This window comes from Corvus cornix, chromosome 8, assembly GCF_000738735.6.
Source record: "Corvus cornix cornix isolate S_Up_H32 chromosome 8, ASM73873v5, whole genome shotgun sequence".
Taxonomy (NCBI): domain Eukaryota; kingdom Metazoa; phylum Chordata; class Aves; order Passeriformes; family Corvidae; genus Corvus; species Corvus cornix.
Window position 1 is genome coordinate 14475 of NC_046338.1, and position 15419 is coordinate 29893.

General features: G+C 39.4%; 1 protein-coding gene and 1 non-coding gene across 2 annotated transcripts; both read right to left on the reverse strand.

Annotated features, from left to right (window-relative positions):
* Nucleotides 1-1691: 1691 nt before the first annotated feature.
* RABGGTB (Rab geranylgeranyltransferase subunit beta) lies at nucleotides 1692-14687 on the reverse strand. The gene is made up of 9 exons (XM_010408700.3): nucleotides 14607-14687; nucleotides 14002-14109; nucleotides 12838-13035; nucleotides 10493-10598; nucleotides 8942-8994; nucleotides 8700-8810; nucleotides 5516-5641; nucleotides 4575-4724; nucleotides 1692-2699 (listed from the first exon to the last, which is right to left on the reverse strand). Exons 1-9 carry the CDS (start codon nucleotides 14607-14609, stop codon nucleotides 2559-2561), a joined length of 996 nt encoding a protein of 331 aa, XP_010407002.1. The 5' UTR covers nucleotides 14610-14687; the 3' UTR covers nucleotides 1692-2558.
* LOC120410431 lies at nucleotides 13776-13858 on the reverse strand. The gene has a single exon (XR_005602563.1). It is a non-coding gene; the product is annotated as a small nucleolar RNA SNORD45 (small nucleolar RNA).
* Nucleotides 14688-15419: the final 732 nt, after the last annotated feature.

The window sequence follows — 15419 nt, forward strand, 5'->3', positions numbered from 1 at the left end:
CGAGCGCACACACACACTACACGTAACGCGACATGACCACACGCGGGAAAAACAACTCTGCATCTGGAAAGACGCCGCCGGACGAGGCCGGACACAGGCTGGAACTGCCGTGCCCAGCACATGCTCCTCTCAAGAGGAAAGAATCCCCCACCGGCTCTCAGCACCAAAACATGACTGATCTTGAACACCCCTCACCACTACACTGACTTAAGCAGCTCGCCCGTCCCACTTTGCAGTCTCTCCACCCCACCCCCTCAGATCACTGGCCCTTCAACTTCGCTTTCAGAGGGCTGCGTGTCAGAATCCATTCTCAAGAAGGACCTCATCAATTTAACTGGGATGCTGCTGCAATCAGCAGGCAGGTCCCTCTTAATCATTTGCAAAAACACGGGGCTGGAGGTCATGCCAGCCAACATTGACCTCTTCCACAGAAACACTGTCCTCAGTAGTGCACAATACTCCAGTCACTTCTTCTACAGCATCTCCTGTGGCACCCAGAAAAACAAAGAAACAAGATATCAGCTATGCCCATAAGCATTCACCTACTCCACACGACCCGCTGTGCCATTCCTCTCACCTCCATCAGTGTAATTCAAATGCTCAGCTATTTCTGAACAAAGTTACCTCTGCAAGGGACCCAGATCACTCTCCAGTTACTCTGAAGAAAGGTTTGCTCCAACGTTTGAGGCTATACTGTGGGTTTGATTTTTGTCTTCAAAAATTCTGCATGAGATACAGTGCATGGAGTTTGGGTACATGTTTTGGGAAAATGAAGGATGTCTTCCTTAACCTGGAATATGGAATCAGGAGATGCTGGCAAGGCTACGCCAGACAGAGCGTAGCAATTGGAGATCCGTCAGAGTTCGGATAATTTAAGGGTCAACATTTTGGTAGGAAGAAGTTGATTCAAGGTCTGTAGTTACGGTGCAACAGTGATGTGGGATGATAGGAAGAGACTATGCTTTTCAGGATGGTGGTGGAGGTGTGAGGGGGGATATGAAACTTGGGAAAAGGAATAGACCATTTCAAGGCTGATTCTTGGTCCTTTGCGGTGTTAGCGAATGTACAGCTTCATAATACTCTCCCACCTGAGGCATTCTTTTCCTGCAGAACTACAAGAATGATAGATATGATGACACACCCTTAAGAGGAGAAAAAGCTCAACCATTCCCTTGACTGCCATGACTAAGACACTCTCTCCAGTCACCCCGGACTTTGGGCTGTTTTGCTGTACTCAAGATAAAGCCTTTACTGCTGAGGTGCTCAAAGGCACTCCTGTTACTGTGACTGAAGTTGGTTCAAAAGCCGGTCATGGCTACAGCGGTCTTACTCTTATCAAATTAATTCCCAGTACTGTAGCCTAAACCAGTATTTCCTATTCAGTGAGTTTGGGTTTTTATTTTAAATGACTGACTACACATCAATATATAGTTCTGCTAGTATGAAAACTGTGCAGGCCAAATCTTGGGTGGCTATCTCTGCTGAGTGAAGAACAGGTAAAACAACTTTAGGCCTTACTTAAGCATAAGTACAGAGATTATCAAAGACTTTCTCCCTTTCACAATTACCTTTTACTGTATATTACAAGTGGAATACCATTCAGTCTCAGCTACGATGTGTGGAATGTAAATTAAAAGGCAATTTTAGCACTCCTATGAAGACAAAGGGGATTTCACCCTTCAGAGAACAAGTATTTTCCACAGCTATTTTTATTTTCAATTACACCATAATCGAGCATTGACAATTAGTGTCTTAAAAGCTACAAAAGCAGGATTTCAACCCAGCAAGAAATTTAGAATCAACTTTAAATTCAATTACAAGTCACTGTCCTACAGGGACCTTCTCTAGAATGTTTAATGTTAGCAAGTTTCACTATACATACTCAAGGTATGCTGTATTTCAAGTATCAGTGGAATTTTGTCTACGGGACTCATCAATAAATGAAGACATTCACATATTTAGAAGAATCATAATTGTGGTTTTACTGGTATCAATTACCGTGAGAAGAAGCAGCTGTTTCTCAATATAGAAAAGTGATGGCAAACTTAATAAATACTTAAGTGTGTGGTATTTAAGTGCATGGCTTAGGTAAAATTTTGTTGGTTGTTGTTTTTTTGGGTTTTTTTGTTATTTTTTTTACTATTCTTTTAAAGTGCTTTGCATGATCTACCATCAAAAGAGGCCTGTGTGAAGGCCAGTACTGGCATGGCTGATATTGCAGGAAAAGAAAAGTTAAGCATTCACACAGTCAAACTTTAATTTGAATATTATATTTTTAAAAAAAAAAAAAAAGCGCCAAGGCCCACACATTTAGATACAGATTAGAAATGTTTCTAGGTATCTTAGAATACAACCAAAGAACATGTTACACTCAGGTCAGGAGAACCAGCCTGTTCTGATACAATTTATAAACTGACAAAGTCCACAGCAAAGCAATTGCTTTACTTCCATAATGTAAACACATCTGAAAGAAGAATATGCTGACAGTTTCACAGATGAGATTATAAATCAGTAAAACCAAAGCAACTGGTCATGTAAACCTTTTGTCTCCACAAGGCTTAGCTTACAAGCTCAGGCTGTACATTTATTCTTCGAAGGACATCTTCTGGCATACAAAAGACAGGATTGACGGCCTTAATTTGTTCTTCTCCTAGTAAAGATAGTCCAGCAATTCCAAATAAGGTGTGAAATGGATCAACCTGGGAGAAAAAAGAAAGCTTGTGTTTGTTCCCAAAAGTTAATCAGTTTTTCACTTGTACGGAATGAAACTTTTGTTTGCCAGCAGGAGAACTGAAAATCTCCATGGCTGGGGAAGACAATACAACTGAACAAACTTTCATTTGCGCTAACATGTGTTGACAGGCAAGACAATATCCATAGCAGGCTTTTACAATACTACAATTTACTCAGAAATGCTTATCAATTATCTGCTGCTAAGACGATTTTCAACTCTGAGTTAGACAGAAAGCACTCACATGTGTCTATTAGCATGTGGTATCACAGAATGGTAGAAGCGAAGATAATTAACACTTTAAAAGTAAACTGGATCATCTACAGGTACCACTTCCATAAATTCCCCATTTGTTCTTCAGAAACATCATAATGCTCTTTAATGGTCTCCAAATACAGAGCTATGCTGTAAAACCTTGAGAGGGAAGCTGCAACCTATTTTGCTAGAAAACCTCCCAGAACTATAAATAAAAACACCCCTCCCAACCTCTACTGCTAAAACCACGTGACCACCACCTCCTCCCAAACGAACAGATGTAAAAACAACCCAAACACAAAATCCCCCAAAACAACAAGGTCTGTTAGGAATGAGTTTCTGCAGGAACAAAGCAAAAACCTGGGCATCAGCATTTCTACAGGAGTAGAAATTTCTACACTTCAGCAATTGAAGACAGGTAAAAATCATACAAAATGACTGCTAATATAACACGGAAAAATTCTCCCAAAGGTGCTCTCATTAGATATAGAGAAAAGGCTCTGCAGAGCTGCTCTTTAAGAAGATACAAATATTTCAATACTTAAAGCCAGAAAAACATTTAGACTAAGTGCTGGGCTTTTCTTGGAGAATGCTGAAAAGGGAAAACGTCTTCCTGTAAGTGCCTTAAAAATACAAAACACTTCATATCTTAAGAACACAAAAACACTTTCTAAATGACAGATAGGAGTTAACAGATTTCTCCCCCAACTGGGAACAAAGTAGTGGTTTACAAAAAAATAAAAAGTTACTTTATTTTTTAATGCATTTCTGGAGAAGGGAGCAGACACGGGCAGCCACAATAAAAACAGCTAATACCTCCCCAGACCGTTAACAAATAAGCCAAGTGTTCTATAGGAATTGCAATGAAGTCTCATAATACCTTTTATTTTATCTGTCCAGCACTCTTGGAAGATACGAACTTTATCTGCCATTTCACTGGGACAATCTCAATTACTTCCAGTTGAGATCAGAGAGAACAGACCGGCTAAACGGTAACTGCTCTCTCAACAAGCAAAAAATCCATACCACCAGCCTCTTGACGATGTTATCACAAAAGCTTCTTCCTCCCTCATCTAGAAAAATGCCAGCTAGAAGATGTATTCAGTGGCTGGAGTGGCAAAGAATGAAAATTAATGTATAGGGATTCTTAATAAAAACTTATGATTTATTTAGAACAGACAAAACCACCAAGAGAGTTGAAGACTACTTCAACTGCACCAGACTTTAGCTTGCAGATCATGTCACAAAACAAAATAATAAACCCAAAAAACCCACCATCAAAGGCAGTGTTTTTACATAGATCTTCCAAATGCTCTTGTGAGAAATGGTCTGTGTTGCATGTGTTACGGGAACCAAACCAGATTTTGTAAGGAATGGCCACTGACTTCACTGGGTCATACAAGTGCATTGTACAGTATGTACTCCCCAAGTATGCCTTCAATGGCAGTTCTACCCTCTTCTTCCTTCAGAGTAAACTGCAGCCTCTGCAAAATCCACCTGAACCGTGAGTTGAGTTACACTCAAACAAAAGCTGAAATTTCCTGTTGAAATTTTCACGTGTATTTTATTTAGAAAAAATATTACTTACCATATCTCCTGGTCTGTCAGCAAACCCTCCAGTCTCCTCATCCTGGCAAGCCAAAATAAAGCAGCGCAGTTTCTCTCTGTCAATCCACTGTATCCTACCAATCATCTTCAAAGAAGCAAGCACCCACCACGAATAACATACGTCAGGTAACTGGCAAGCAGAGAAGCAGATTAATATTTGATTTTGTTTTAAACCTAACATTGCAAATTTTACTGGTAATTCTGCACATTACCAGGTGTGCTGTCATAATACTGTTGCAGAGACACAACATTTAAGAATGTCTCTGGAGTAAATGAGTTTCTTGACAGAGTCTCCTTTCAGCAGGCTTCTGTTTTCAGGAAGGGGAACTTCCTGAAAACTTCTTCCCTTCTTCAAGAAACAAGACCACAAGAATGTGATTTTTAAAGACTTCACCTTCTGTGAGAGAGGCTGAAAAACCACAGCGCTTTTTTCAGGAGGAAATACAAAGAAGTTCGTATCAACTATTTGTATTTTTGGGGGGAGGGGGGCAGCAGGGGAATCTGTTAGTTGTGACTATCCATTTGCCACAGATTATTCTAGGTTCCTAGTGTGATGTGGAACACTATGACACTCGGGATTTATATCCAGTAAAACAGTAATTTTTATACAAATCCTATAGAAAAGATCCTTCCCGAAGTCAGAAAATATTAAAGACCCAGTTTAACAGGATAATGGTTCAAGCGGTCACCAAGACATCCTTCAGTATGTGTACTTCGCTATACTGAGGACTCAAACGAAGCATAGCTAAGGACTGTGTGAAAAGTGCTAGTATCAAAATAAAGAATCAAGATGAAGGACTGACTTCCTTGAAAAGGTTACTAAGTACTTTATAGAAGTCCTGACATTTTGCAGAAGTAGTTCAGCTTTAGAAAAAACAATCGCTACTGAGGTTTGAACAAAGAAAAGCAGCCACACAATACCTTCTCTGGTCGTCCATTGAGACCTCCAGAAGGTAACTGACGTTCACAAAGCCACCAACCCAGCAAGTCAACATTTACTTGATGCAGCTGGTCTGTTATAGCCAGAAATCCTGTGCAACAATAGATCTAAAATTACAGACATAAATTTTTTGTGTATTTAAAAACTAAGTATAGTTTAGCAGACTAAAAGCAGGAAGATCTCAAAACAGCAATACGGTCATGTAAACAATGCAAAATAAGCGCGCACACATATCAACTTTTAGTTTCAATGACTTTTCCTTCAGAAAAGTATGTTATTGTTACAGTCGCTTTTGTACAAAAGTACCAGTAACACAATTTATTTACATAGCAGTAGTATTTTACTAATATAAGACACTAATAAAAGGTGTGGAAAGTGATCCTAGGAGATCTGACAGAGCCATATAATGTTGTTTTAAAAACACAGATTCTCAAGCCACAGTAGTCAAACTGACTGCTGCAGGCTGGATATGGCCTTTATCAAAATTCTGTGTTCAGTCTATGGTTTGTTCCCATACCTGCCTTTTACCCTAATGCTTGCAGAGAGTAAACTAAAGACCAAATGAATTCCCCAGCAGAAACAGGCTAACCCAGATCATTAACTACCTTGGCAATTCCACATATATTCAGTCATGTCACGCTTACTTTCAAAGTGCCATATAATACATCTGCATTGATTAATCCCCTTTTAATAATTAACTTAAAAATTAACATTTTTTTTCTGGGAGATAACATTTACAGTGCAAGAGCATACTTCGGTCACATTTCACGTGGTCACTAAGAAAGCAGCGAAGCACAAAAAGCCAAGAATCATCAAATCACTAAAGTTGGAAAAGACCTCTAAACTCATCAAGTCCAACCTTTAACCTCATAGCACCTAATACTACTAAACTGTATCACAAAGTTCCACATCTACTCATTTTTTGAACACTTCCAGGGATGGAGACTCTACCACTTTCCTAGGGAGCCTGTTCCAATGCTTAACCATTCCTCAGTGAAGAAATTTTTCCCAATATCCAACCTGGATCTCCTGCAGTGCAACTTGAGGCCATTTTCCCTTGTCCTGTTACTAACTGAGTGGGAGAAGAGGCCGACCCCCACCTTGCCACAACCTCCTTTCAGGTAGTTGTACAACAGTGAAGTCTCTCCTGAACCTTCTTTTCTCAGGACTAAACACTCCAGTACCCTCACGCTGCTCCTCACAGGCCTTATGTTCCAGACCCTTCCCCAGCTCTATTACCCTTCTCTAGACATGCTCCAGCACCATCGTGTTCTTTTTGAAGTGACAGGCCCAAAACTGCCCTCAGGATTGGAGGTGCCCCAGCGATGGCCAGCACAGGGGACAGCAACTGCCCAGGTCTAGTGGCCACGCTGTGGCTGGTACAGCCGAGGTGCCACTGGCCTTCTTGCCCACCTGGGCACACCTGGGCTGATGTTCAGCTCCTGTTGACCAGCACTCCTAGGTCCTTTGCTGCTGGACAGCTTTCCAGCCACTCTTCCCCAAACCTGGAGCATTCCAGGGGGTTGTTGTGACACAAGCGCAGGATCCGGCACTTGGCCTTGTTGAACATCACACAGTTGGTGGTGGCCGATGGATCCAGCCTGTCCAGACCCCTCTGCAGAGCCTTCTGCCCTCACATGAATCAACACTCTCACACAAACTGGTCCTTCCTGTGAACTTACTGAGGATGCACTTGATTTCTTTGTCCAGACCACTGACGAGGGTATCAAACAGGACTGGCCCCAAAACTGAGCCCTGGAATATTCCACTCGTGACCCTTCGCCAACTGGATTTAACATCATTCCCCACTGCTCTCTGGGTCCGGCCACACAGCCCGTTTTTCACCCAACTGCACCTGTCCAAGCCATGGGCTGCAGCTTCTCTGGGAGAATACTGTGGGAAAGCGTGTCAAAGGCTTTACTCAGGTCTAGGTAGACAAATCCACTGCCTTTCTCTCATCCACTAGGCAGGTTGCCCAGTCATAAAAGGAGATCAGGTTTGGCAACATTCCCAGGAAACTACTGAACTTCCATGGAGGTGAAAGAGATAGCTTTTTAAGGAGTATGTGAATAAGCACAACAGGGCTAATCCTCACAGGAAATGCCAGCTGCAACCAGAGTAGGGTTCAGCTATTGAACCGACTTCCTTGAACACCAGAATATGGTCCAGCCATTTAGACTATATGGGCAATGCTACTGTACATAAAACTATAAGGTAAGTACATGTAACAGATTTAACTTTTTTTTCCTGATTTTAAACAAAGAAGGGGCAGGAAACCCAACACTTGTCAACAAAACGCCTCCAGTATTTTCATGTGATGAGGTGAATCCTGACTATGGCATTACTCACCATAATTATGCAAAATAAACAGGTAACTGCAACAGCATTCAAAGTTGATTTTTTTCACACATTCAGGCTAAGTGCAATAAACTCTTCCACGAAAAGAAATAAATATAGGAAAGGTAAATTTAAAATTAAAATTATTTAAATTATTTAAATTATTTAAATTTCCTGTTAAGATTGTCTTCCTCAGGAGATCCCTTAATTTGTTCTAATTATACTACTGCATTTTCTTCTCAAGTAGATTTTACTGAGCATTTTTCAGAATTCACTGTCACCAGTAACACTAGTAACTAGTGACTAGAGCTGATAAATATTCCCATTACTAAGTTAGGTATGTCATCTTAAAACTGACTTTCCTCAAAAAATTAAGTAATGCTTGACAGGATTCTTGGTTCATTTTTATTTGGGTTCATTGGCTGATAAATCTCAAACATGCTATACGATTGATCTTTATGTCTCATTATGATCTGTGTCAGAAACAGTGATAAATCTTGTCCACTGTCCCTTGATACCCATCTCAAATTCTCTAAAAATCCTCAGGCTAGCAATTTCAACATCACTATGCAAAGACTGAAATAGAGTCCTAAAAGTTATTCCATTATGATCTTTTTTTCGACCTAGACTAAACTCTCAAGTCTCGACCCACCTTCTCAGATTAGGTTACATATCTGTTCATTTATTTTAACTGAGACACTAGAATCAGGCATTTGGGAAACAAGAGGTACATCACTTGTCATCACTGATACGTGTTGTAAAGAAACATTTATAGGCAGCATGTGATGCTTGCTAATTGAAAATATTTCCCTACAAAGAGAAACTCACCTGTCCTGCATGTGATTCAGAACCAGGTCTACAACCAAATCCTCCATCAAAGTTCATACAGGACAAAACGAATTCTACTGCTTTTCCCACATCAATAGCATCCAGCTTTCCCTGCAAGTCAGAAAATAACTAATGCACTTGGTATTCTACCAAACTCATCTTCTACAGAAACTTCAGCAGTACCAAAGAGCAGTACTAATCGATTCCCTACTTGTGCAAGTGATGGTTTAGGACTTACTTACCAGAAGTGCAAGAGTTGCTGCAGCGCAGAAAGAGAACCTTGTATCTATTTCTCCTATAATGTAGGGGGTAAGGAATGACATAAAGATTATTTTTTCAACAAACATACATTTAAATCACTACTGAAAGTATGGAACAAAATGTGAAAATCCTAGGTTCTACACAGAAAACCAAAAATCAGCTAAAAAAATTCCCCCCATACAATTTAATTTTCCAACTTACCAATTATTCCCCCAGTAATTTAGAAAATGTACCTTACTATTTAAGTGATGTTTTAGTATGCATAAAAGTCAACAACTCATTTAGAGCTGGACAGCTACATATCCAAATCAATTCAACTAGCGGTAATTTACAAAAAACTGTATAACTTTGGATTTTATCTGTAGTCCTCTACAGATCATTGCAGAGCAACGGAAATAATGCAAAAATAATCAGACAACTCTTACTCTCCCTTAAATCCAGGCAAAAGTAGAAGCCATTTCTTGTTTTACAGGAAAACTAATTAAAAGTTACAAGGTTTCTTTTGCATATTTGTACCTGGAAGAAAAACCAAAGCTCCTACACCTGTAACAGAATGATTGCTCGTCAAGTCCAATACAACTCTTGTAGCACAAACTCCAAGCAATTAATACTTGAAGTCACAATTTTAAATTGAACTGAGCTGCAAACATTCATTCTTTTGGTCAAACTTACTCAAGACTTCTCTTCTTAAGAAATTCACCAGCTGAAACACATAAACCAACAATCTGCTGCTCTGTCCTACATCAGGTATTGCACTCCTTCAGCTGCACCTCTCAGAAATAATGCCAAGCCATTGTGCAATCAGTACACTTGTGACAATACTTCAACAAAAAGGATGCGGCACTTGTGACAATACTTCAACAAAAAGGATGCAGCAAGCTATGAACCAATTTAACGCATAGCATATAATCTACCTTTACAGTAGCATACATATACTGGTAAGATCTCAATTGCTGAATTTTACCCAGACAAGAACATGAGTGATATGCAATAGATTTTATTAAAATTTAGGTCTTCCATGGTGATAAATACTTTTAGAGTGACTAAATATTTACGCCACAGCTTAAAAATGCCATGTTTGTTCATAAAGAATTTGTATGCAGAAACAAAATTAGTATTAACAGAAGTTCATGAGTACAAACACAGTTTTTCTCGCTCCCACAGTGAAAAATCCTTTCACAGTTGACATGGATATGGATCATTACTGACTACCATCAAATACCAAGTATAAAATGTTCCTTATGAAACAGCGTATCTAGTATATCCAAGTACTGTTAAGTTACAAATGCCCAAAAGTTTTCTTCTTTAAGAACTGGACACTTTATTCTAATACAAGAATGGAACTGAAGTTTAGAATATTTATGAAAGGAATGAAACATAATTCTGTCCTTCACAAACCCTTCTTTTTCATGACTCAGAAAATACAAGTGCTCACATACAATACATATACAAAAAGACCATCCAAGGAAACTTAAGTTTACAGACTTACACAAGTCAACCTAGACACTACATTTAAAAGAACTAAAAATTACCCCATTCGTCTCCAGCAAATGATCCGTCTTCTTTTTGCAAGCTCTGTATATATTCAACAATTTTATTTACATCAACTACATGGAGACTATCATATAAGATAAGAATCTGGGGGGAAAAAAATGACACAGTAACAATTAAAGAGAAGCAAAATTTAATTTTTTTTTTTTAACAAAAAAAATAGTGGATTTATAAAAGATGTGATTTAATTCACTCTGAATACTATTTGGTATGGTTTATTAAAAAAACCCTTTTTTTCACTTTAGTAGTTAATCTCTGCACTGTAGATTACCTCTATCTAAAAACTTTAACAAATTCTCAAAGGAAAATACAGACAATTCAAACTGGAACTCTTTCATGCTTTGTTACTTTCCAATGTTGAGGTCTCCTTTCAAAAGCATAACCAGGTTTATTCGTTTTATCTTAGCAATACGTAGAACAAAGATTTGATTATGGTTAATACTGTAACGGGACAATGACATCTTAGAGGTGCCAATTTTTTGTTTTGCACTGCGGCTACTTGGATATGTGTATGTTAAGCTGCTAGTTACTAATTCCACTTACAGTGCAAACTTGTCAACAATTATTAATTTCAAATTATTAGATTTTTATTTACATTCACTTTTAAAATATAACTAATAGAACCAAAATGCAACAATTTAAGAAAAAGTATGAACAATATGATTATACACCAAATATACAGTGAATATATTCTGGAAGAAAAGATAAAGGTTATAGTAGGGAATACAATTTTCCAAACCAGCACTGATTTAAACCAGCAAACCTGTAGGACACAATGTCGTGTGAAAATAACAATACTGTTTCTGCGCCTCATCTGACTTCATGTTTTTACTTCCAACTTGCATAATAGGTAAAGAGTAATTAGGAATTTATTATTTACAACCAAATGAAAAAAAAAAATCCCAGTTGAAACTAAGCAATATTATAGTGCCAATCCTGAAAAACACTGGACATTATGACTTTAAACCTCGTTAGCTGGAATCTTTCAATTGTTAGATAAAATTTAAGTCTTACGGAAAATTCAAAAAAAAGAATGTACGACTCCAACAGAAAATATATTATCACAGCATGCACCTTAAATGCAAATCTGAACAAATTACTATTAACTGTGATCACAAGAACATATGACCAGACCCTTTAAACATCCTGGATATGTGGATAGGACTAAACAGTTTGTTCACTAACACCATGCATACTCAGTACGATATGCTGGTTAAGTTTACCACAGAAATTTTACATCAGCATTTGCGAACACTTTTTCAGTCTGCACAACTAGAGCTCAATTCAGTTAACATGAAAACATCTCCTAGTAATATCAAGTATATATTTAAGAACTAACATCTCTAATACGTTAAGTAACGACCTCAAATTGTACCCCCTTATACTGAACTAGAATTTGTGAAAGGAGTTGGATTGGACAGTTTGGAAAAGTTCAGACATCACAGCCTAAAGAAACTTTAGTTTCCTGGTTCTCAAGAGTATTCAGAGTAATTCCAGTGCTAAAGTGGTAATAAAAATCAACCTTAGAGTATTCCGTCCTACCTAAGGGGTTCAAACCCAGTATCTTAAATCTAGCATCGTTTCTGCCTAAAAAACCATTCCGTATTATTTATTTGTAATGCCATTAAAATACTTCATCCGCAAGATTGAATGAGAGAGGCGCGCTGCAAGCAATCAAGCGAATTGTTTGGAAGTGTTTGAGCCTTTTCGGTACTTTTTCACACAACGGTTTGCACGAGCAGAACAAACCAAAACAAAAACCAGAACAAAACAAGGGCACAAGCAATAGTGAGAAAATAAGTCTATAGTGGAGATTAGTTGCACTGAAAAAATAAGATTGAGAGTTACTTCTTATCAGGGGGAGTGTATGCACCAAATAAATAAATAAAATGCTCAACAGACTAGTATCATTTTTAAATTATACTCCCTAAAAAAACCCAGATAAAAATAAAATCAAAATTTTGCTCTTATTCCGGTCATATGTATCTTTCACCTCAATGTACGCTAAGAAGAATTTAAAAAATCAAAAATTATCTACAAAATGCTCTGGAAAAACCTGTAGCCAAGGAGTATTTCACGATAACTTACAAAATTGCTAACAGAATGCAGTAGCCATTGACTGACCATTAAAAGTAAAACATTCCCAAATACAACAACTTTTAGAAAGTGATACAGATAATCCTAAAGTTTTGTCCATTCGATTTTTTTAATAAGATAATGAAATAATTTTTGCCATGGGCTTCCAACAGTAACTGGTTCATAAATCTGCAATCATCAAAATCTTACTCACAAACACTTTTTTCTAAAACTACCCTACTACACTTACCTGGACAGCACTGAGGGTATACAGAAGATGAGGATCATGGCCTATGCTGGCACTTATTCCACCACATTCATGTTGACACGATTTAATGAATGACAGAATTTCTTCTTTGTTCATTCGGTGCAGCTGCCCCATGAGATCCATTGCTGTCAGTCCCCAGTACACACCACTCATCCTCAAATACTCTGACATACAGTATTCCTAAACAGTGCATTATTTTAGCTCTTGATCAGATAAGCACACCATCAATACAGATCAATGAAAATACATTAGTTAACTTTGACAGTTTCTAGTTAGTCAACCATCTTCCATCCGTTTAGCAACTATGCATCAGCCACTCATAGATATTCTGTACATCATGCACATGTGTATATACACACATATATACAGGAAAATGCACACGTATATACCTACACACACCACCCTCCCTTCCTGTATTTTTCTAGTTCAAAGCATCAAGCTCATCAAATTAGGCACAAACAAGTAGTTGGGCGCCAATTCACTTCAGAACGCTTATTATCTTGGCATTCAAAGAACCCCTCAAATTGCCACCCCAACTAGTCCCAAAAAATAACAAGTCTATTATTTCCAAGTGCCGAAACTCTCACAATCTGAAGTTGCACCAGGAAGTAAAATTTTAGATTGAATTCTCTTACATTGATTACATCACCTACACTACATAAACGTTATTTTTTTATATGCAGTACAATCAAAAGCAACAGTGCTTGGCGTGCTTTTGTGAACAATAAAGATAACCGCAACTTTTCTTCACATAAGCAGTTATTGACAACTTTCACCTACTAGAAGCAGAATCCCATTGTTGTGGACTACATCCAATCACGACTATAAAATTGATATTAGTTGTCCCATCAAAAGAATAACATGCAAATGCAACTCTACTTGTGCATTCTAGTGGTTGAAGAAGCTAGTAGCTTTTTTCTCAGGTCTCAGAGTAATTATAGAGCTAAAATGATAATCTTCAAATTTATACTCAGATAATACATGCCAAAACTCATCACAGACCTAGAGAAATTAACAAATACATCTTTATTTTATACTTTGGATTGCGGGGTAAAAAACAATTAGCTTGTCAACATTAATCTAATCCTTAACTCTGAGCCAATAAATAAAAGCTATTATTACTCTCTGTAACAAACTGATACCTACATAATCATCTTTCTTTGTTCCATATGAAGCTATATAGTCCGCATGTTTTTCTGAAAGTAATGTGCTTGGGGCATCGGGTTTTATTACAACATCCTTTTGCGGTGTCCCCTGTAAAAAGCACCAACAAGTCAGTTGCAATGTCAGGACAAAATGCTTTAGCAACTTGGCATAATTTAGTCAACACCCGTGACCGTGACTCTGGGAAAAAACATCTCTCCAAGTCTTCTGAGCCTAGGTCAGGTTGCGTATCTCACGCCATCACTGTTCAGCCTGGCTAAACCTTTCCCCGGGAAAGGCTGCGAACCAAACCTTGCAATAAATCTAAGAAAGAACCCCAACTTGCCAGGAATAACCTGAAGCGCCGGACGCAGGAGCCCTTTCCCGGGCCCGGCCCTGCCGCCCAATGCCCCCCCGGCCCCGCGGGGCCCGGACCAGCCCGCGCCTCCCGGGGCCGCTGCGCAGCTGGAGAGGCGAGCGCCACCCCGTCCGCCCGAGCGGACCCAGCGCGACTCGCGGTCCCCCAAGGCCCATACAGCCGCGCGCTGGAAAACAACGCCTTCCCGCAGGCGAGAGAGCCGCAACACGCCGCGGGCCCCGATACCCACCATGTTCACGGCAGGCACAGGAAGAGGCAAAGCGGAAGGCAGCGGAAGGCAGCGGAAGGCAGCGGCCGGCGCGGCCTCGCTGTTCCCGCCCCGGACCCGCTCGGGCCCCGCCCGCCGGCGGCTGCGCAGAACCGGACGGCGCTGCTCGCCACGCGTCCGCGGCCCGACGCTGTGCCCTTCAGGGGCCGGTAGCGGCAGTGGCGTTGTGACTTGCTGCAGCTAAAGTCTATTCTGAAACAGATAGTAAATTTAAGGTACACTAACTACAGCTGTGCACTTTCTTGCATCACAGCAAACAGGACAGCATTCAGAAATAACTTCGGTTTCCTTCCTCAGCTCTACGGAAAAGCAAATCCAAGAATTTAGTCACAGGTAAAACGGATAAACATAACTGCCCCTTTGCTCAAAACTGTCTCTTTTGCTTCCTAATTAAAACTGTCTTGGGTGATTATGCTCATGATTACCAACTCTTGATGCTGGCACATGTTCCCCTTGAAGTATACCAGGCAGGAACATCAAACAAGAAGTAGTATGTATAATGCTGGGTTGCATAGGACAGTCAAAAATAAGATCTATTTCTTGCATACGTCAAATACTAAGCAAAGATGTTGCATTATGGGTCTTCCTGGAGGTAAGCCAGTAATTTATAGGGATTAAACACTTTCTTTAAAGAACTAACTTCCCAGGTACCCTACCCAAGAAGTAAGGATGGCTGAACTTATACCTGATGATAGTACCATCCAGCACTAAGTTCAGATGAGACATAAAAGAGACCAGACAGAGGCAGGGATATTTTGGAGGGAAATTGGAAAT

Coding starts and splice junctions, on each gene's coding strand:
- RABGGTB (XM_010408700.3), bottom strand. Junction 13,036..14,001: donor GAACAAAGAAAGATGATTAT/GTAGGTATCAGT, acceptor TGCACTGTTTAG/GAATACTGTATGTCAGAGTA. Junction 10,599..12,837: donor ATACCCTCAGTGCTGTCCAG/GTAAGTGTAGTA, acceptor TTTTCCCCCCAG/ATTCTTATCTTATATGATAG.